Source organism: Erpetoichthys calabaricus, chromosome 11, assembly GCF_900747795.2.
Source record: "Erpetoichthys calabaricus chromosome 11, fErpCal1.3, whole genome shotgun sequence".
NCBI classification, from domain to species: Eukaryota; Metazoa; Chordata; class Cladistia; order Polypteriformes; family Polypteridae; genus Erpetoichthys; species Erpetoichthys calabaricus.
The window spans coordinates 82,307,326-82,329,629 of NC_041404.2; the positions used below are offsets into that span (position 1 = coordinate 82,307,326).

General features: G+C 37.2%; 1 protein-coding gene across 1 annotated transcript in view; it reads left to right on the top strand.

Annotated features, from left to right (window-relative positions):
• Positions 1-17,868: 17,868 nt before the first annotated feature.
• The window catches only part of ube2d2 (ubiquitin-conjugating enzyme E2D 2 (UBC4/5 homolog, yeast)), a 71,887-nt gene continuing 67,451 nt past the window's right edge, over positions 17,869-22,304 (top strand). The window contains exon 1 of the mRNA XM_028791169.2: positions 17,869-18,200. Coding sequence (XP_028647002.1) covers positions 18,177-18,200 — 24 coding nt within the window. The 5' untranslated portion in view covers positions 17,869-18,176. The remainder of the gene's footprint in view (positions 18,201-22,304) is intronic.

Here is a 22,304-nt window from a genome sequence, read left to right on the forward strand (position 1 = left end):
GAAGCTTCCCCAACTCTTTTTCTGGGTTTTGGCCTGTTTATTATGTCACAGGCTATATAGTCTATTTGGAGTATAACTAAAATGTAGCTACGAAAAAGCCAAATTAAAATAATGTTTTTTTAGCAGTTTTTTAAAATGTTCTACAGTATTAGCCTGTATCGGTATCTATCTGTTGTTTACTCCAGATTTTTAGTGCATAACAGCAAAAGGCTGCATCACAACTTCCTTTAAGCTTGGCTCTTGGAATTATAGGCAGACCACCATTAGAAGATCTAAGGTAACAACTTGGAGTGTAGGGGGAGAGGCATTACAAAATATAGGAAGGGGCAAGATTAGTTAAGTTAATACACCATTAGTAGTATTTTAATTCTAAACAACATGGGTAACCAATGTAATAATGCAAACACAGGTAAGATCTGCTCAGATTTCCTTTTTCTAGTTAAGCTTCTTGCATTCTGCACTAATTGCAACCGATCAATGCATTTCTTAGGTAGTCCTGTTAGGAGTGCATTACAGTAATCCAGTTGACTAAAAACAAAAGTGAGAATTAATTTTTCAGCAACTTTTGCTGTATTCCTTAAGTGAAAAAATGCAGTCCTTGTAATATGGACTTAAAATATGCAATTTAAAGTTTAGGTCAGAGTCAATGATTACCTCTAAATTCCTTTTCCTTGACTGTTAAACCTAAGGGATCAATTTAATTTTTTAATACCATCACTATTTCCATATTTGCCAATCACTAAGATTTCTGCTTTTTGATTATTTACTTAAGAAAGTTATACTACTTATCCAATCGGAAATACAGCTAAGACTTTGGACCAGAGAGCTAAGAGCATCAGGATTATCAGGAGCTTTAGTTAAATACAGCTGTGTGCCATCTGCATAGCTGTGGTAGCTCACCCTGTGCTTTGAGACAATCTGATCTAATGGAAGCATGCAGATTGAAAAAAGCAGCGGACCCAGAATACCTTTCCTTTTGATACACCATATACAATATCACAGATCTCTGAAGTACAATCATTACAGTTAAAAAAAGAATTTTCTGCCTGTTAAATAAGACTGAAACACATTTAAGACACTACCAGAGAAGCCCACCCATTGTCTAAGGTGATTTATAAGAATATTGTAGTTTATGGTGTCAAATGCTGCAGTTAAGTCTAGGAGAACAAGAACAGATATATGGCCTCTGTCTGCATTAACCTGCAAATCATTTACTTTAACCAGTGTAGTTTCTGCACTATGATTTGTTCTAAAACTTGACTGAAACTTTTCAAGAATAGAGTGTTTATTCACGTAATCATGTAGTTGCTTAAAAGCTGCCTTTTCTAGAATTTTAGTTAACAAAGACAGGTTAGAAATTGAGCTAAAGTTGTCAAAGACAGAGGAGTCGAGATTATTGTTCTTGAGCAGGGGTTTAACATCTGCAGTCTTTAGACAGTCAGGGAAGACCCCTGTATCTAATGATGATTTCACTATGTCAAGTACACCATCAATTAGCACATCAGAGACTTCTTTGAGAAAGCCTGTTGATGTTCGGTCAAAGACACAGGTGGAAGGTTTCAGTTTAAAAATTTTTCTACGTAGTTTGAGCAGATCTATTCCAGCGAAATAATTTAACTTCGTTAAATGGGCATGCTAGGGTGCAATAGGATTAACTTTGGGGTTATATACTATATTATTTCTAATATCCATTTTGTGTTTGAAAAAATATAGCAAAAGCCTCACAAGTTTCCCTAGTAGTTTTTAGGAGGCATTCTATTGAATGAGCTGGGTTTAGAAGATGATCAATAGTTGAGGATAAAACTCTTGGATCAGTTATTTGTGCCTTCAAAATTTCATAGTGGACTATTAATTTAGTTTTTCTCCAATTAAATTTATCTCTCCGGCATGTTCTCTTTAAATCAGACAATCTTTTGGTCTTCCAAGGTATGATAGTGCTAGAGGATTTCTTAATAGTATTTTCAGGGGTCACTGTGCCAGCTGCAGCCCTTACCAGAGCATTCCAATTTTCCACCATATGATACTGGTTACACTGCCAGCTTTATTAAGGTAAGCACTGCAATTGGAGTGATTGTTTAGAATATTAGGAAACAATGAAGATGCAGATGTATAAAAATAATGTTTTTAACAATACGCTTCTCATTAGTTGTAGTTATCCATATTTCTACATCCAATAATATGCAGAAATGGTCCAGTATACCAATATCCACGCATCCTATCAACTTTTAATTCTTTTGAAATGAAGCAGAATAAACTCAGTATATTAACAAACATCCAATAGTCTAAACTGTATTAGGAAGAGGATATAAAAGGATAATGAGAAATGTAATAAAAGGAGATTACTGATATCCAACAAGTTAATTAATTCATAACACATAATAAACAATGATGTATGTGTTAATGCATTTGCATTCAGCGTACACATCTTAACAATGCTTAAAATATCTCCCCATTGATTTGAAGTGGAGTACTTATGTAAAACTGCATCTGGTAGACAGGCCATGATAGAGCTTGCATACAGTAAATACATTTCTCCAGTTCAGGAAGGATGAAAAAAAGGCATCTACTTCCCACAATGCTACATTCTCTTAAAGGTACAAACTAGCAAAACAGAAGGGGAAAAGAACATGCACTTTGCTCCCATTCTTTATGTCCTAAAATGCTCAGCTGATATGGAAATTCACTGATCTCATACCAAAATAAAAATCACCCCATTCCAATTACTGGTAAATAAACTTGTGTATCACTAGAAAAAAATACTAAAAACCTGTAAATATGTTCAGTTATGAGTTTTTAATGTAACAAAATAATGGTGGTGAAAGTACTATCATTCCGCAAATTACTCTGGAGAAGAGTATTTAGAAGTGCTAGAAGGGCTCCATTATACCTACAGCAAAACACCTTTGTACTTCCTCACTGTGACTTTGACTGCTCTATTAATCGCTTGCCAAGTGTGACGTTTTCTTTCTTTTTAGTAATTCTGGTGTGTACTGTATTTGAGAGCAGTTGTTGTTGCTTGTTATAATATATATTTATCTATTTATTATTCTTCTACAAAAAGTGAAATTTTCTTCTTGGGACAAATGAAGTTCGGTCTATCGAACACCTTGATAAAGAAATTGTTTATTGTTTATAGCACCTTTCACAGTAAGCAGTCTTGAAACGCACAGAAACATCAACTCCAAATTACACATAAGAATATACAAAATGAAATTTTAGAGGAAAGCATTTATCCCGTATGGACTTATATCAAAAGGATGTATTAGTTGTACAATATGCAAATTAAGTTTTTCTCTTCTGGCCTGACGTGCTTGTATGGAATGTTATTTGATTTTAATAAAATTAATAAAATGTTAAAAAAAAAGAAACATGAGTCTCTAATTTTCCTTTTAATTTTTAAATGTGGATATAACCTTTGCTTACTGCACCTTATCTTTTGCTTAGGCATGCTAACTTTTTTCATATCATTAGTTGATAACTGAAAATTAAAAAACAATGACTGCTGCTATTTGTTATGATGTTGATTGTCAGGCAGAATGGTCTAAAAGCAACTAAGGACATGTTTCAAGGTGGACACTGTTAAGTAAAAAATCTGAACATAAGTAAGTAATCACTGCTGAAACAGACTTATTAAATATCAACTATATCTCTAAAATGATTGTGAACAGAGAATACAGTAGGTGTTGGGACTGCTACCTCCTTCTTTCTTTGTTTCCTTTTTGTATATCTAATAGTTACTTTATTCTTAAACTTGATGTACATGTTGACCTCTCAGAATTTGCTTGACTGTCATTCTAATTTTAATATTTGTGTTGATGTAGAATCTCAAAAGACATTCTATGAGAAAATCATGAAGATAACCATGATGACCATCTGACTATTTTTTTCCCTTTCCCAGGAGTTTTCCCTATTTTCCACAGACTTCTATCTTCACTGTATCTTCTTAGCTTCTTTGCTTTGTGGCTTTCATTAGGACAGGTTGCCTTCTCCTCTGTGCTCTCACATGTTTCTTAATCTACCAAGTTTGTAGCAATAGATGTCATCAGCATTTGAATCTAATATTCCTCTACATATTTGGAACAACTCAACAGTTTTGAAAATATTTGTCATTATTAAAGTAGTACCTCAAACTTTCTCATCTTCTTAATGAACACTTTTGTAAGTAATATAAAATGTTCCCAGTTGTATCTAGAAATGATAATTTAGGCTTCGACAATATTAAAAGCTGATTTTTGGCCCAATATTCATATGACCCCTTTCAAGTGCTGGATTAGCATTGTAAAAACAAATACTGTATTAAATGACAAAAGTGGCAGAATCTCACGATTGTTTTTCTTGAAAACAACATGGATGCTCTGTTTTACAATATGCATGCACTCTCAAGCTGCAGATCAATAACTGAGAAGATTCTTACCTGGAGAAAAAAATATTTTTTTTCTGTAAGCTTTCAGGCTTTTTGTTCATGTTTGCATCAACCTCTTTAGAACCTAGTTCAAACCATGAGAACAGGCACTGTATTTTTTTAAAACGTCTAAAAATGCTTCACTTAAGAACAGTTTTCTGGTACAAATTAATGTATACCATGACTGTAGAAAAAAAATCCCCTTAACTTAAAAAATAAAGAACTTATCCTTTTACATTTTAATTTAGCAGATTTAGATTTTGGAATAACTGTAATTTAAAGGGCTACAACTCTAGTTTTGCTGAAACAGCCAAAATAAGTGTTACTTTTGACACGGTATAAACATTTACTTATCTAATTTTGCAGTCCCTAAAATCTGCTAATTCAATTCTTTCAAGCAGAATTGACTATTATGTTTATTGTCAGGCTGTTCAAATTGCTTACTACTTTGTAATTGATTTGAATATAACCAGAACCAACAAGTACAACGAAATAAATCCATTTCTTAAATCAATAGATTGGCTTCCAATTAACTTTAAAACTGAACTAAAATCCATCTTTTGTCATTATTGTATGTGGGAGAGCATAAAGGAACTGCTTTTGAGGGCCATGCACAGGAAGGAGATCACACAGCAGCTAATATGTCTGTCATTTCCCCCTCCAACTAGGAAGCTGATAACCCAGACTATTGCTCAGCCTGCAACTCATCTCTTCCGCTTCCCAGAGAATAAAACCATTTGACTAGAAAACATCCCTACATTACAAAATCTTTTGCAATAAACAGAGATTTCACCATTGAAAGCCTACTTGTTTTTATGTTTCAGTGCCTATTTGTCCTCACTGTATAAAGCTGTAAAGAGTCACCTTACAGAACTTAATAACAGAGCAAATGCTGTGATCAAAGATGAAAGCCTACTTAAAATGTCCAGACAAAGTAAAACTGAAGTAAGCTCACACATTAACCATTGAGCAACACAATCTCTGAAATGATCATTGTACAAATTTTGGTGCGACCCCATTAGTCTCATTATTTAAGAGACTCAGTATTTTAGTATAGGAAGCTCTCATTAGAGCTACAACTGAAGCAACTCATACAGTTTTCTAAAAATTGTGGAAATTATTTTAATTGGCAGTTATTATACTTTTCCCTTTCCCTTTGGTATGTTCAGTGTCCTGCAGTTGCACTTGATGTACTTTGACCTGGATGTTTAATTACCTATGATGGATTCATTTTCAGGCCTTCCTCATATTTTGGTAGAATTGTCATTGTTTGACTGAGTTGTGATGTTTGGCATCCACAGTTGATTTGGGTGGCCAGCACACCTATGAGAATCTTGATCTGGGACTAGACTTTTTAAAACTTTAAGCAATTTATTAGTATTTGGATTTTTGGGGAAGTACACAATCTCTGGAAAATAGATGATTTTTTTCATACCCAACTGCTACTAACAAAAACATGCCTATAAATATTTCAAAACATTTCAATGTTAGAAAAAATAGGACTTGACTTTCATTTCTCAACAAACTTCCTCAAACAAAGAGCTGTTGAGATACAGGAAAGATACGAGGAAGGACATACAAGAGCAGAATAATGGTATTTGGTTTGACAGTGAAAACATAAACATAGGTGATTTTTTGTCTACTCCTGATGTTTTGGCATTTAGTTCAGAAAAAAGTGTCAAGGGCTGATAACTTGGTAAATTCAAAGACTTCATTCAGACATTAAACTATTATGATAGAGAAAGAAAAAGCAGTACATCATTTCTTCGTTTTAATCACCATATTTAGATGCTCTGTGTAAAAGGAATCCAATAAATGATACTGTTGCTGCAAATACCCATGTTTGTCCATGGTCATTTCAGTAACTAGAAAAGATAAGCAAGTTCTTGTACTAATATATATTAATACACAAACAGAGTCGCTTGTTGCATGCAAATGCTCATTTAGACAAGCCAGATTCATTTTGGAACAAAGTGCTTTGGACTGATGAGACAAAAATTGAGTTATTTGGTCATAACAAAACGTGCTTTGCATGGCGGAAGAAGACACCGCATTCCAAGAAAAACACCTGCTACCTACTGTAAAATTTGGTGGAGGTTCCATCATGTTGTGGGGCAGTGTGGCTAGTTCAGGGACTGGGGCCCTTGTTAAAGTCGAGGGTCGGATGAATTCAACCCAATATCAACAAATTCCTCAGGAGAATGTTCAAGAATCAGTCACAAAGTTGAAGTTATGCAGGGGTTGGATATTCCAACAAGACAATGACCCATTTTTGTCCATGGTCATTTCAGTAACTAGAAAGGATGAGCAAGTTCTTGTACTTTTATCTATACATATTAATAAAAGGCAAAGCCCTCACTGACTCACTGACTCACTGACTGACTGACTGACTGACTGACTGATTCACTCATCACTAATTCTCCAACTTCCCGTGTAGGTAGAAGGCTGAAATTTGGCAGGCTCATTCCTTACAGCTTACTTACAAAAGTTAGGCAGGTTTCATTTCGAAATTCTACGCGTAATGGTCATAACTGGAACATATTTTTTGTCCATATACTCTAATGGAGGAGGCGGAGTCACGTATCGCGTCATCACGCCTCCTACGTAATCACGTGAACTAAAAACAAGGAAGAGATTTGCAGCACGAGTCAAACGCGGGAACGAAGGTAAATGACGTTAATTTTTGACTGTCCTTTAATACTGTGTAAGCATACATATTAACACATGTGCAATTAAACGTGTGCATTTACGGGGTGATTTCTCAGGCTTAAAAGCTCGCCTTTTATCAAATGCGGGAACAAAGGTAACTGACGTTGTTCACTGTCTTTTAATACTGTGTAACCATACATATTAACACATGTGCAATTAAACGTGTGCATTTACGGGGTGATTTCTCAGGCTTAAAAGCTCGCCTTTTACTAAAAAGGTAAATGCAAAACTATTTTCAATCATTCTATGATCTGCTTCTCACAACTGAAGGCACCGTGGCTGATGTTACGTCACTTGCTGTCCAACCATAAGCGTTACCTGGTAGGTAGCCGGACACTCACTTCACTCCCTTACGGGAATCGAACCTCTGAGGTTTTCTTTTGTTCTTAATTAAAATTTAAAAGCAATACTTCACCGCTGCTAAGCCCCTCTAGCGCTGACGTCCCAGGTTCGATTACCGTAAGCAAGTGCAGTAAGTGTGTAATTACATTCACGGCATTCGTAGTCTGATTCACAATCTGATTGTATGGGTGGTTACCTACCAGGTAACGCTTATACTTGGCCACCAAGTCAGGTCGAAGTGATCACTCCAGTAAAGGCAGCTTCACAAAAAAACAGATCCTTAACAAGCTGTTATTAGTATATTTTCCCTCAATTTAAAAACGTTTTATTTTCTTCTTAATAAAAATTTAAAAGCGGTACTTCGCCGGTGCGAAGCGCGTGGATTTGACCGACTGACACATACAGACATATTCATGAGTGCAGGTACTTCGGAAAGAAAGCACCGTGTAAACCTAAAGTTTAAATTAAGTTCATAGACCTACAAAAGGTTGCCATTCATTTGAGGCAAGATTGCTTTTCTTCTGTACAACTATGCGTTGCATTCTCAAGAGTGTGCTTGCACGGCTTCGGATATATGTATATATATATATATGTATGTCTATATATAAATATGTAAGCTTATAAGTACTGCCTTACTTCTCTTTAAGAAAGGAAGATGTAATGATACTTGATTTAAACGATTCCATGTCTTCCTGGGTTTGCGTAGCTTATTGTCAATATCTTTACACCTTTTTTTAAGACTTATTGACTGAAACGGGCTTTCACGAAAAAAGTTAGGGCTTTGCTACAGGATACACCCTCCACAAGTTAAGCAAGTAAAAATAAAATATATATTTCTGTTTTATTTAAACCTTTTAAGTTCGTATGCATAGCCCCATTTGGCTGTTTAATTTTTTTTTTCTTTCTTCAGTGATATTTAATCTCCTTAAAGAAAAAGAACATATCCATTTTACTTTTTTTGTATCTGCTTAGTAATATTTTAGTGTAAAAGGATAACCAGTATTTAAACCTTTTATGTTACTTTATACATTTATTTTACACAATGTTGAAAAATTAATAAGAAAGCTACATATTTTGGCAGCTGCTGCTTTCATTTTCAATAAAATGAAAAAAGCTCTCCAAGACAAAACGTCAATGAAGAAGAAACAGTTTGCACTATCTAAAAAGGAGAAACCCTCATTTATAAAACTTTCCTGCAGATGACTTAGCTTATTGTCAATATCTTTACACGTTTTTTTAAGACTTATTGACTGAAACGGGCTTTCACAAAAAAAGTTAGGGCTTTGCTACAGGATACACCCTCCACAAGTTAAGCAAGTAAAAATAAAATATATATTTCTGTTTTATTTAAACCTTTTAAGTTCGTATGCATAGCCCCATTTGGCTGTTTAATTTTTTTTTTCTTTCTTCAGTAATATTTAATCTCCTTAAAGAAAAAGAACATATCCATTTTACTTTTTTTGTATCTCTTTAGTAATATTTTAGTGTAAAAGAATAACCAGTATTTAAACCTTTTATGTTACTTTATACATTTATTTTTCACAATGTTGAAAAATTAATAAGAAAGCTACATATTTTGGCAGCTGCTGCTTTCATTTTCAATGAAATGAAAAAAGCTCTCCAAGAGAAAACGTCAATGAAGAAGAAACAGTTTGCACTATCTAAAAATCAGAAACCCTCATTTATAAAAGTTTGCTGCAGATGACTTAACTGAAAATAAATGAATAGTTCCTATGTGTATAATACATATTTATCTATTTTACTTATGCCTTTATTCCACCAACTTACAACATCTGAGGTACAATTTGTTACATTTACTTTTGTTTTTTGCAGCACAGGCAGGTGAAGTGACTTCCTCAGGGTCACACAGTGGTGTCAGTACCAGGATTTGAACTGACAAGCTCCGGGTTTACTGAAATATTACTGAACAAAGAAAAAAAACGAAAACGGGCAAATAGGGCTATGCATACAGATGTCCATCCGTCCATTATCCAACCTGCTATATCCTAAATACAGGAGCCAATAAGTACATATGTATATATACAGTATATATATATATATATATATATATATATATATATATATATATATATATATATATATGTATATATATATATATATATATATATGTGAATGTATGTATGTATATATGTATGTCTATATACTGTATATATATATGTAGATATGTAAATTTGTATATGTATATATATGTTTATGTGGATGTGTATATGTGTATATACGTATATATATGTAGATATGTGTATATGTAGATATGTATATATATATGTATATGTATATATATATGTTTATGTGTGTGTGTGTGTGTATATTATATATATAAAAGACAGCAACACTCATAACAATGACAACACAATTACATTGACAATCATGTTACGTTATTTTTAAAATGTTTCCTTTTTTTTTTTTCATAACCTCTTTAACACACTACTTCTCCGCTGTGAAGCGCGGGTATTTTACTAGTATATATATATAAGACAGCAACACTCATAACAATAACAACACAATTACATTGACAATCATGTTACGTTATTTTTAAAATGTTTCCTTTTCTTTTTCATAACCTCTTTAACACACTACTTCTCCGCAGCGAAGTGCTGGTATTTTGCTAGTATATATATATTGTGGCAAGTGACTGGGGGTGGCACCCAGCTGGGAAGCCCTGGAGGACTGGAGCAGGGCTTACGTCTCCTCCAGACCATGAGGGGGCGACCGCCCTGGTGGCTTTGGGGACCACGGGAACAGAGCTTAGAAGCTCAACCCTATAGGGACTCATGGTCACTGCCAGGGGGCGCCCCAATGCCTGTGGAGCCCTGGCCCTCAGTACTTCTGCCACACCCGAAAGTGCAGGGGAGAAGAAGACCAGGGACACCTGGAGTGCTTCCGGGTGCACAGCCGGTACTTCTGCCACACCAGGAATGGCTGGCGGAAGCTAATCGGGTGGCACCTGGGGCACATCCAGGAGAGCTTAAAAGGGGCCGCCTCCCTCCATTCGATGGCTGGAGTCAGGAGAGGAGAAAGACAGAGCTCAGAGGAGAGGAGTGGAGGCTGACCTGAGGAAAAGGCATTGAGGAAAGAGGCCAGGACTTTGGGTTGAAGTGGGTTGTACAGTTAGGTGCATAAATATTTGGACAGAGACGACTTTTTTCTAATTTTGGTTCTGTACATTACCACAATGAATTTTAAATGAAACAACTCAAATGCAGTTGAAGTGCAGACTTTCAGCTTTAATTCAGTGGGGTGAACAAGATGATTGCATAAAAATGTGAGGCAATTAAAACATTTTTTTAACACAATTTCTTCATTTCAGGGGCTCAAAAGTAATTGGACAATTGACTCAAAGGCTATTTCATGGGCAGGTGTGGGCAAGTCCGTCGTTATGTCATTATCAATTAAGCAGATAAAAGGCCTGGAGTTGATTTGAGGTGTGGTGCTTGCATGTGGAAGATTTTGCTGTGAACAGACAACATGCGGTCAAAGGAGCTCTTCATGCAGGTGAAAGAAGCTATCCTTAAGCTGCGAAAACAGAAAAAACCCATCCGAGAAATTGCTACAATATTACGAGTGGCAAAATCTACAGTTTAGTACATCCTGAGAAAAAAAGCAAGCACTCAGCAACGCAAAAAGACCTGGACATCCACGAAAGACAACAGAGGTGGATGATCGCAGAATCATTTCCATGGTGAAGAGAAACCCCTTCACAACAGCCAACCAAGTGAACAACACTCTCCAGGGGGTAGGCGTATCGATATCCAAGTCTTCCATAAAGAGAAGACTGCATGAAAGTAAATACAGAGGGTGTACTGCAAGGTGCAAGCTACTCATAAGCCTCAAGAATAGAAAGGCTAGATTGGACTTTGCTAAAGAACATCTAAAAAAGCCAGCACAGTTCTGGAAAAACATTCTTTGGACAGATGAAACCAAGATCAACCTCTACCAGAATGATGGCAAGAAAAAAATGTGGAGAAGGCATGGAACAGCTCATTATACAAAGCATACCACATCATCTGTAAAACACGGTAGAGGCAGTGTGATGGGCGTGCATGGCTGCCAGTGGCACTGGGACACTAGTGTTTATTGATGATGGGACACAGGACAGAAGCAGCCAAATGAATTCTGAGGTGTTCAGAGACATACTGTCTGCTCAAATCCAGCTAAATGCAGTCAAATTGATTGGGCGGCGTTTCATGATACAGATGGACAATGACCCAAAACATATAACCAAAGCAACCCAGGAGTTTATTAAAGAAAAGAAGTGGAAAATTCTTGAATGGCCAAGTCTGTCACCTGATCTTAACCCAATTGAGCATGCATTTCACTTGTTGAAGACTAAACTTCAGAGAGAAAGGCCCACAAACAAACAACAACTGAAAGCCGCTGCAGTAAAGGCCTGGCAGAGCATTAAAAAGGAGGACACCCAGCATCTGGTGATGTCCATGAGTTGAAGACTTCAGGCTGTCATTGTCAACAAAGGGTTTTCAACCAAGTATTAGAAATGAACATTTTATTTCCAGTTATTTAATTTGCCCAATTACTTTTGAGCCCCTGAAATGAAGAGATTGTGTTAAAAAAATGCTTTAGTTGCCTCACATTTTTATGCAACCGTTTTGTTCACCCTACTGAATTAAAGCTGAAAGTCTGCACTTCAACTCCATCTGAGTTGTTTCATTTAAAATTCATTGTGGTAATGTACAGAACCAAAATTAGAAAAAAAAGTTGTCTCTGTCCAAATCTTTATGGACCTAACTGTATGTGTCATCTTTGTATATAGTAGTTGTAAATAAACGTGTGTGGTGCTTTAAACAATATCTACCTGTCTGTGTCTGGGCTGTTCTCCACAATATATATATATATATATATATATATATATATATATATATATATATATATATATATATATATATATATATATATATATCAGTGTTTCCCAACCTCAGTCCTGTGGCCCCCTGTCACTGCAGGTCTTTGTTCCAACCAGCTTCTGTTTTTTAATTGGACTCCTGGGCTAATTAAGTGATGTGTTATTTCCCACATTCTGTGTTTTGGGAACAATATAGAAATAAGAAAACTAAGTTTGGTAAAATATATATATATATATATATATATATATTGTATATATATTTAAATGTACCAAGCAGTTATATGGGAATAATGTATTTTTTTTCTTTTTAGCAATATTTTCATCTTGATTTTCATTCTACTTTTCTAGGTGTACTAATTGTTTATTTAATCCATTATTTACTAATTAGTGGGTCTGATGCTAAAGTAGTTGCAGCCTTTGGTTATTCAGTGTTGTTTGTCTGGGTGTCTGCTCTGCTTGTTTTTAATTGTTATTAATAAGATACAACGAAGGGGAAAAACTGCACAGAGAAAGGGCAAAATATAATGAAATCAATAAAAGAGAGTTAAGCATTTAAATCTATAGCAAAAGCAGAAATATTTCTAAATGTCTTATAAATGTAAACATCATGTTGCTGTGCTTTTCTGAAATTAGAATAAAAGAAAAATAATAACAGCTAATTAAATGAGATCAGTGCTATCAGGTGTTGTCACTTATTAGGAATCTGGTTGGAACAAAAACCTGCAGTCAAGGGGGGCCACAGGACCAAGGTTGGGTAACACTGATATATATATATATATATATATATATATATATATATATATATGTACTGTATATATATATATATATATATATATATATATATATTGTGATATGGACACTATACAGCGCCCAACCCGACACAGACTCACACTGAGGCACGTGTAAAATAAAAAGACTTTTATTTTTCTTCAGCTGGAGGGCACGTCTTCCCCGTAATCCCTCCAGCCACAACACAGTCCCAAAAGCACTTTAATGCAACACAAAACACTTTTCTGGCGGCGGCGGCTCGTTAAGCCGTGCAACTCCTCCGGGTGGTGGCCACGGAGCCCAACAAGTCTGAGTCCTGAAATCACACAACTGTGACCCTGATGTAACCCAAGAGGGCTGCCACCACATGTTCCGGGGGACGTAAAGTACATCCCATGGCTTGTCCCCCGGATCCAGTGTTGAAGGGGCATCCCGGGCCGGGCATGGGACCCGGCTGCCCGTCACAATATATATATATATATATATATATATATATATATATAAATATATATAAATAAATACATAATTCGCCTGCATCCTCACTCACTCACTCACGTCTGACCGAAGCTGAATGCGCAGTCGCCTTCTGCGCACGTCCGAAGCCGAATGCGCAGTCGCCTTCTGCGCACGTCCGAAGCTGAATGCACAGTTGCCTTCTGCGCAGCTGCCCGAAAAACCTTACGAGACCAACATCCAACCCCAACATCGCAGCAGGCGGCAGATTTACGGCCGCAAAAATTAATGCCCGAAAAACCTTACGAGACCGACATCCAACCCCAACATCGCGGCAGGCGGCGGATTTACAGCTGCAAAAATTCAAAGAGAAAGGCGACTTCGATTAAAGCTCTAGAGGCCTGAAAGGCGATTTTGACTACAGCTCGAGGCCTAATTACGCATTCTCATTCAATTACACATTCATTCAATACACCTATATCAGGTTTGTGGTGCTTATACTTATTACTATTCCATATTGTACTAGAACATTCATCATTCAATATTATACTATAGGCCTGGAAAATTCATCAGCTAACAGTACAAGCCTGTACAGTAATGAGTAAAGTGGACTACAATCATTACAAAACAACTTCTTCGTTACTTATCATTTGTTCTTCATACACTGCTGACACAAACTCGTGCCCGTTTCATCTTACGTTGTCGAAACGGGCTCTTTGTCTAGTATATATATATATATATATATATATATATATATATATATATATATATATATATATATATATATATATATACAGTGGTGTGAAAAACTATTTGCCCCCTTCCTGATTTCTTATTCTTTTGCATGTTTGTCACACAAAATGTTTCTGATCGTCAAACACATTTAACCATTAGTCAAATATAACACAAGTAAACACAAAATGCAGTTTGTAAATGGTGGTTTTTATTATTTAGGGAGAAAAAAAAATCCAAACCTACATGGCCCTGTGTGAAAAAGTAATTGCCCCCTGAACCTAATAACTGGTTGGGCCACCCTTAGCAGCAATAACTGCAATCAAGCGTTTGCGATAACTTGCAATGAGTCTTTTACAGCGCTCTGGAGGAAGTTTGGCCCACTCATCTTTGCAAAATTGTTGTAATTCAGCTTTATTTGAGGGTTTTCTAGCATGAACCGCCTTTTTAAGGTCATGCCATAGCATCTCAATTGGATTCAGGTCAGGACTTTGACTAGGCCACTCCAAAGTCTTCATTTTGTTTTTCTTCAGCCATTCAGAGGTGGATTTGCTGGTGTGTTTTGGGTCATTGTCCTGTTGCAGCACCCAAGATCGCTTCAGCTTGAGTTGACGAACAGATGGCCGGACATTCTCCTTCAGGATTTTTTGGTAGACAGTAGAATTCATGGTTCCATCTATCACAGCAAGCCTTCCAGGTCCTGAAGCAGCAAAACAACCCCAGACCATCACACTACCAGCACCATATTTTACTGTTGGTATGATGTTCTTTTTCTGAAATGCTGTGTTCCTTTTACGCCAGATGTAATGGGACATTTGCCTTCCAAAAAGTTCAACTTTTGACTCATCAGTCCACAAGGTATTTTCCCAAAAGTCTTGGCAATCATTGAGATGTTTCTTAGCAAAATTGAGACGAGCCCTAATGTTCTTTTTGCTTAACGGTGGTTTGCGTCTTGGAAATCTGCCATGCAGGCCATTTTTGCCCAGTCTCTTTCTTATGGTGGAGTCGTGAACACTGACCTTAATTGAGGCAAGTGAGGCCTGCAGTTCTTTAGACGTTGTCCTGGGGTCTTTTGTGACCTCTCGGATGAGTCGTCTCTGCGCTCTTGGGGTAATTTTGGTCGGCCGGCCACTCCTGGGAAGGTTCACCACTGTTCCATGTTTTTGCCATTTGTGGATAATGGCTCTCACTGTGGTTCGCTGGAGTCCCAAAGCTTTAGAAATGGCTTTATAACCTTTACCAGACTGATAGATCTCAATTACTTCTGTTCTCATTTGTTCCTGAATTTCTTTGGATCTTGGCATGATGTCTAGCTTTTGAGGTGCTTTTGGTCTACTTCTCTGTGTCAGGCAGCTCCTATTTAAGTGATTTCTTGATTGAAACAGGTGTGGCAGTAATCAGGCCTGGGGGTGGCTAGGGAAATTGAACTCAGGTGTGATACACCACAGTTAGGTTATTTTTTAACAAGGGGGGCAATTACTTTTTCACACAGGGCCATGTAGGTTTGGATTTTTTTTCTCCCTAAATAATAAACACCATCATTTAAAAACTGCATTTTGTGTTTACTTGTGTTATATTTGACTAATGGTTAAATGTGTTTGATGATCAGAAACATTTTGTGTGACAAACATGCAAAAGAATAAGAAATCAGGAAGGGGGCAAATAGTTTTTCACACCACTGTATATATATATATATATATATATATATATATATATATATATATATATATATATATATATATATATTGTGGGGAACAGCCCGGACACAGACAGGCAGACATGATGGTATTACCACACACATGTTTATTATCCACAATATTTACAATAATAGTGAGCACGACCCAGTGCCTGAGCACCAATCACCCCTTAAGTCCTGGCCACACGCACAATGCCTTTTAGTCTTTGGTCCGCCTCCACTCCTCTCCTCCAAGCTTCGTCCTCTTCCACCCGACTCTCACCCCTGACTAGAGGGAGGCGGCCCCCTTTATAGTCACCCGGATGTGCTCCAGGTGGTTCCCGGCAATCTTCCCCTGACACGCCCCTGTGTGGCGGAAGTGCCGGCTGCCTGTCCGGAAGCACTCCGTGTGCCGCTTTTCTTCTTCCCCCCAGCACTTCCCGGCGTGGCGGAAGTACTGAGGTCCAACACTCCCAAGGCATTGGGGCGCCCCCTGGCGGTGACCACGGGCCCCTACAGGGTAGAGCTTCCAAGCTCTGTACCCGTGGCCCCCAATACAACCAGGGAGGACGCCCCCTCATGTCCTGGAGGAGGCACAAGCCCTCCTCCACTCCTCCTGGGCGTCCCGGCTGGGCATGGACGCCCGCCGGGCACCACAATATATATATATATATATATATATATATATATATATATATATATATATATATATATGAGGGACGTTCAAAAATTTTCTGCACTTTTTTTTAACTCTATTCAAAATTTCAAAAACAAATTACATCACTTTTCTACATAGTCACCTCCGTTTGCAATGTAATTTTCCCTGTGTCATACCAACTTTTTAATGCTCAATTACTAAATATTATCCACAGGACTACAGTTCCCATTATGCTTTGTAGGTATCCGTGTGAGAAACTTGGTCTGGGTGTACTGCCATCTAGCCTATCTGGGAAGCCACTGCACTGAACACTGTGTCTCCCCTGTTCCTTAATTACATTGGCCTTCTGGCCAGGTAATGAATCATGCCCTGTCCCAGTCGGGATTCCAGCCCATACCTGTCATCCCTTACAGTATTTATAGGCCTTGGTTAGGTTTCCAGCCAAGCCATTATCTCTTTGGAGTCGTCTCCTTGTTAGTGTGAGCTTTCCCCAGGTTCTGCAGTTTTCTTCTACAAGAGATGTGTATGTTAAATTAATTGCCAATTCTAAATTGACTCACTTGAATTAGTGTAGATGTACTAGTGGCTATTCCGATGAATTAAAATGATATTTAGGTAAAGTAAATTTTGTATTTATTTGTTTTTAAACTTTGGAGATTTTAGAAGCCCAAATTATTTATTTCTTACCGCTTTAGTACACGATATTTACTTGTAGATTTGCACATCACTCTTATACAACTGTCATAGGCCGTCTTAACGTATGGACACAATGGATAACTGGTTGGGGGACCCAGGAGCTTACGGGCCCACAATGTTTCTGATGCCTATGTATGTTTCTTTTTTGATATCAAAACAGGGGCCCGAGCACACTTCTTTGCCTGGCGACCTATGTTGCTGTTAAGATGGCTCTAAAGAATTTCATATTCTCATAAGATTGTAGGTTTCCATCCGGTATCTCAGGTAGTCTTCTGACTGTTATAATTTTTTTAATTTTTTTATTGTGTTTGTTTTGTACTACCAGTGTATGCAGTAATCTTATAAAGCAAGAGTACTAACTTGAAAAGGAAAAACGGGGAAACATGGTCTGTCATCTTAGCTTAATTAGTATCCTTTTAACTCTACATGCTATAAACACAGCAATGCTGAATGATGAAATAACAGACTGCAGGCGCCATATCGGCTCCGCCTACACGACCATGTGGCCCTTCTTTCAGAGCCGAAATGGCGGCGCTTGGTAGGCTGTTTGCTCTATTAGTCTGAGCTCTGCACAGAGGCTGGCGGAAGGGTGCGAAGCAGCGTTGTTTGGGTAATGCGGTAGCTGCTTCCTACAGGAGGAAGGACTTTATTCTCAAATTTAGCCGACAACAAATAAAACCACACTTCTGTGGATAGTGACCTAAGTTTATGTACCATTTCTGTCTGCTCCATTGTCAGTCCGTTTAATATATTGCGGGCCACTTTTTTTTATACTCGAAGGAGAGCCTGCAGTGGAGGAAGTAAGCGCCATTTTAAGCGAATAAAATACACGTTTTCAGTGACAGCCACACAAGCAACAACAATGGCCTTGAAAAGAATTCACAAGGTAAGAAGACAACTCAAAGGATTTTACAATCACGCTTAAAAATCGGAGATTACTGTGATACTTAATTGGAGACGACCTTCAAGTTATTGCTGATTTTATTTTCCTGTAACGAAGAAACCTTTTGTCATACAAGCTTTAGATTTTGACTTTGAGTGGGTTCAGTGGTTTATTATGCTATCTTTTAGTATCCTTTGATAGGAATTTCCTTAACTAACTTAAATATGTGGGTTTAGTATCATCTGTTTAAGAGTCAAGGCAGATGAGGTCTGAAAAGCAAGAAGGGGTTACTTCTTTGTGGTGTCTGCTTCTGTGTGAATTTGAAGCGTATTTGAAGGGAAAAAGGTTTATGTATTACCGTCAAAAAGGCAGAAAGAGCAGAAATCAGTCACTAAAATACCTGAGTAGTTCTAAGCCAATGGGTGCTGCATCGTCATGATTAGAACTTCTCATGAAAAAAGTTGGGCCTTGTTCAAGTGCCGAGATCTTACATTTTTTAGCCCATCTTTGGCGATTGTAATAACTAAGCATGAGCGTCACAGTGCGAAAATTAATCGCTTGCCTAATATTATATAAATAATTTCAAATATGTTGTCATTCACTTCCGTAAACGAACACGTGTGTGGAAAGAGGATGTGGCCAGAGAACAGAAAAGCACGACTTTGAAATCGGGTAACTACCAAGGCCTTCTCTGGTGTATATAAATTATTTTTTACTAGAAATCTGTAAGCATTTCACTAGGCAGAAGCCTGTAATCTAAAATCGAAACTGAAAATGACTGTGTAAGATAACGCCTCTTAAAATTATGCCTTCACTTTGCCTTACTAAACTTTGACAGAGACGCACAAAGCCAACAATAACCGCACCGAGGTTGATGTACAAAATGTTTTTTATCACGTATTATATCAATAATAATAATAATATTCGAACATCGTAACTGCAGGAGAGTCTACTCCAGTTTATACTAGGCTTTTTATTTTGACATTGTAGGACACACACATATATATTAGCTGTAATTCTATCTATACAGTCATACGAAAAAGTTTGGGAACCCCTCTAAGCCTGCATAATTTACTCAACTTTCAACAAAAAAGATAAGTGGTATGTGTTTCATTTCCTAGGAACATCTGGGTACTGGGGTGTTTTCCAAACAAAGATTTTTAGTGAAGCAGTATTGTATGAAATTAAATCAAATGTGAAAAACTGGCTGTGCAAAAATGTTGGCCCCCTTGTAATTTTGCTGATTTGAATCATGTAACTGCACAATACTGATTACTTGCGACACCAAATTGGTTGGATTAGCCCATTAAGCCTTGAACTTCATAGACAGGTGTGTCCAATCATGAAAAAAGGTATTTAAGGTGGTCAATTGCAAGTTGTGCTTCCCTTTGACTCTCCTCTGAAGAGTAACAGCATGGGATCCTCAAAGCAACTCTCAAAAGATCTGAAAACAAAGATTGTTCAGTATCATGGTTTAGGGGAAGGCTACAAAAAGCTATCTCAGAAGTTTAAACTGTCACTTTCAACTGTAAGGAATGGAATCAGGAAATGGAAGGTCACAAGCACAGTTGCTGTTAAATCCAGTCCTGGCAGGCCAAGAAAAATACAGGAGTGGTATATACGCAGGATTGTGAGAATGGAGGTGATCTTTGGGTTGTCTGTAACCAAAGACCTGCAAGAACATCTTGCTGCAGATGGTGTTTCTGTACATCGTTCTACAATTCAGTGCAATTTGCACAAAGAACATTTGTATGGCAGTTTGATGAGAAAGAAGCCCTTTCTGCACTCACGCCACAAACAGTTGCTTGTTGTATGCAAATCCTCATTTAGACAAGCCAGATTCATTTTGGAACAAAGTGCTTTGGACTGATGAGACAAAAATTGAGTTGTTTGGTCATAACAAAAAGTACTTTGCATGGCGGAAGAAGACACCGCATTCCAATAAAAACACCTGCTACCTACTGTCAAATTTGGTGGAGGTTCCATCATTTTGTGAGGCTATTTCAGGGACTGGGGCCCTTGTTAAAGTCGAGAGTCGGATGAATTCAACCCAATAGCAACAAATTCCTCAGGATAATGTTCAAGCATCAGTCACAAAGTTGAAGTTATGCAGGGTTTGGATATTCCAACAGGACAATGACCCAAAACACAGTTCGAAATCTGCATGAGGGAGAAGTATAATGTTCTGGAATGACTGTCACAGTCCCCTGACTTGAATATCATCGAAAATCTATGGGATGATTTGAAGCAGGCTGTCCATGCTCGGCAGCCATCAAATTTAAGTGAACTGGAGAGATTTTGTATGGAAGAATGGTCAAAAATACCTCCATCCAGAATCCAGACACTCATCAAAGGCTATAGGAGGCGTCTAGAGGCTGTTATATTTGCAAAAGGAGGCTCAACTAAGTATTGATGTAATATCTCTGTTGGGGTGCCCAAATGTATGCACCTATCTAATTTTGTTATGATGCATATAGCATATTTTCTGTTAATCCAATAAACTTAATGTCACTGCTGAAATACTACTGTTTCCATGAGGCATGTCATATATTAGAAGGAAGTTGCAACTTTGAAAGCTTAGCCAATGATAAACAAAAATCCAAAGAATTAAGATAGATACTTTATTAATCCCAAGGGGAAATTCACATACTCCAGCAGCAGCATACTGATACAAAAAACAATATTAAATTAAAGATTGATAATAATGCAGGTAAAAAACAGACAATAACTTTGTATAATGTTAACGTTTACCCCCCCCCCCCCCCCCCCGGGTGGAATTGAAGAGTCGCATATTTTGGGGGAGGAACAATCTTCAGTCTGTCAGTGGAGCAGGACAGTGACAGCAGATGGGTTCCCAAACTTTTTCATATAACTGTATATGTATGTATATGTGTGTGTCTATGCGTGAATAATTTACTTTTACAGTAGTTAAAACACTATGTTAAAGTGGTAGTGTAGAAATGATGATGTGCCCCCAATTGTGAATGAAACACTGTTTGGCAACACCACTGCTACTTGATCAATAAGCACAAAGTAGTTTAATGTATTGATGTGTATTGTAATATGTTTAGTAGAGGTGTTCTTTTATAATGCCTTCCTAGACTTTTGTAATTTCTTACACATTTAAATGATGGTACAGTGTGTGTGTGTGTGTGTGTGTGTGTATATATATATATATATATATATATATATATATATATATATAATTTACTCAACGCAATTTTAAATCCAGGTATAGTAATCCTGAGGTGTCACACACCTGGATTGCTCAGCATTAACTGATCATGAGCCAATATAGAGTTTTTTGTAGCATGAAATACATGTCTTTGGGATGTGGGAAGAACAGGAAAAAAAAAACTCCAAATGAATACTTGCAAACTCCCAGCAGTAACTGGCAATGTTGCTAATTGCTAAGTTATTATGCTGCCCATATCCACTTGTTTTTAAAGGAATACTCCACTCAAAAATTGCATTTTTTTCATTACTTACCCAATGTGTTCTGTGGTGATTACTGAAAACCATTTTTAATCTGATATTTTCTTGGAGAATGACAATAAAATGTATGATACAAACCAGTGGTTATCAATGCTGTACAAACAGGACTGTGGAGAAGTAGCTGAAAGAAATTATCAATGTTTTCACGAAACCTGCTTTCCTTTAGCACTCGATAGGGTTGAGTTCTGATTCAGTCTAAAAGCTGAAGAAGTTTTAAGCACGAAGAGTCGGTGAATGAGGAATACATGGTGTCCTTCATTGATTTTTCTTTCCAGGCATCATCATCCGAAGCCCCAATCAACATTTCTGGCAAAAATCATCATGAAAGTCCGTTAGAGCATACCTAAGACCATTGAAAGTGCATTACTTGTCTTGCAATGATGGTAAAGTCAGCACATTATAGAAGACATTAACTGCTTGGTGGCAGGTCAGAAGTAGTAGATATGCATTAAGGGTTTAATCTTTAGAATTAGCATTGGATGCAAGTGCTCAATTATTGATCTTTCAATAATTTTAACTTTGGTCATAATGTTGGCTTAAGGAAATTTGCCAACCTGTTAGTGGTGTTCAGGCCTGTGTCAATATTCTGTTGTCCTTGAGCAATCTTCCAGG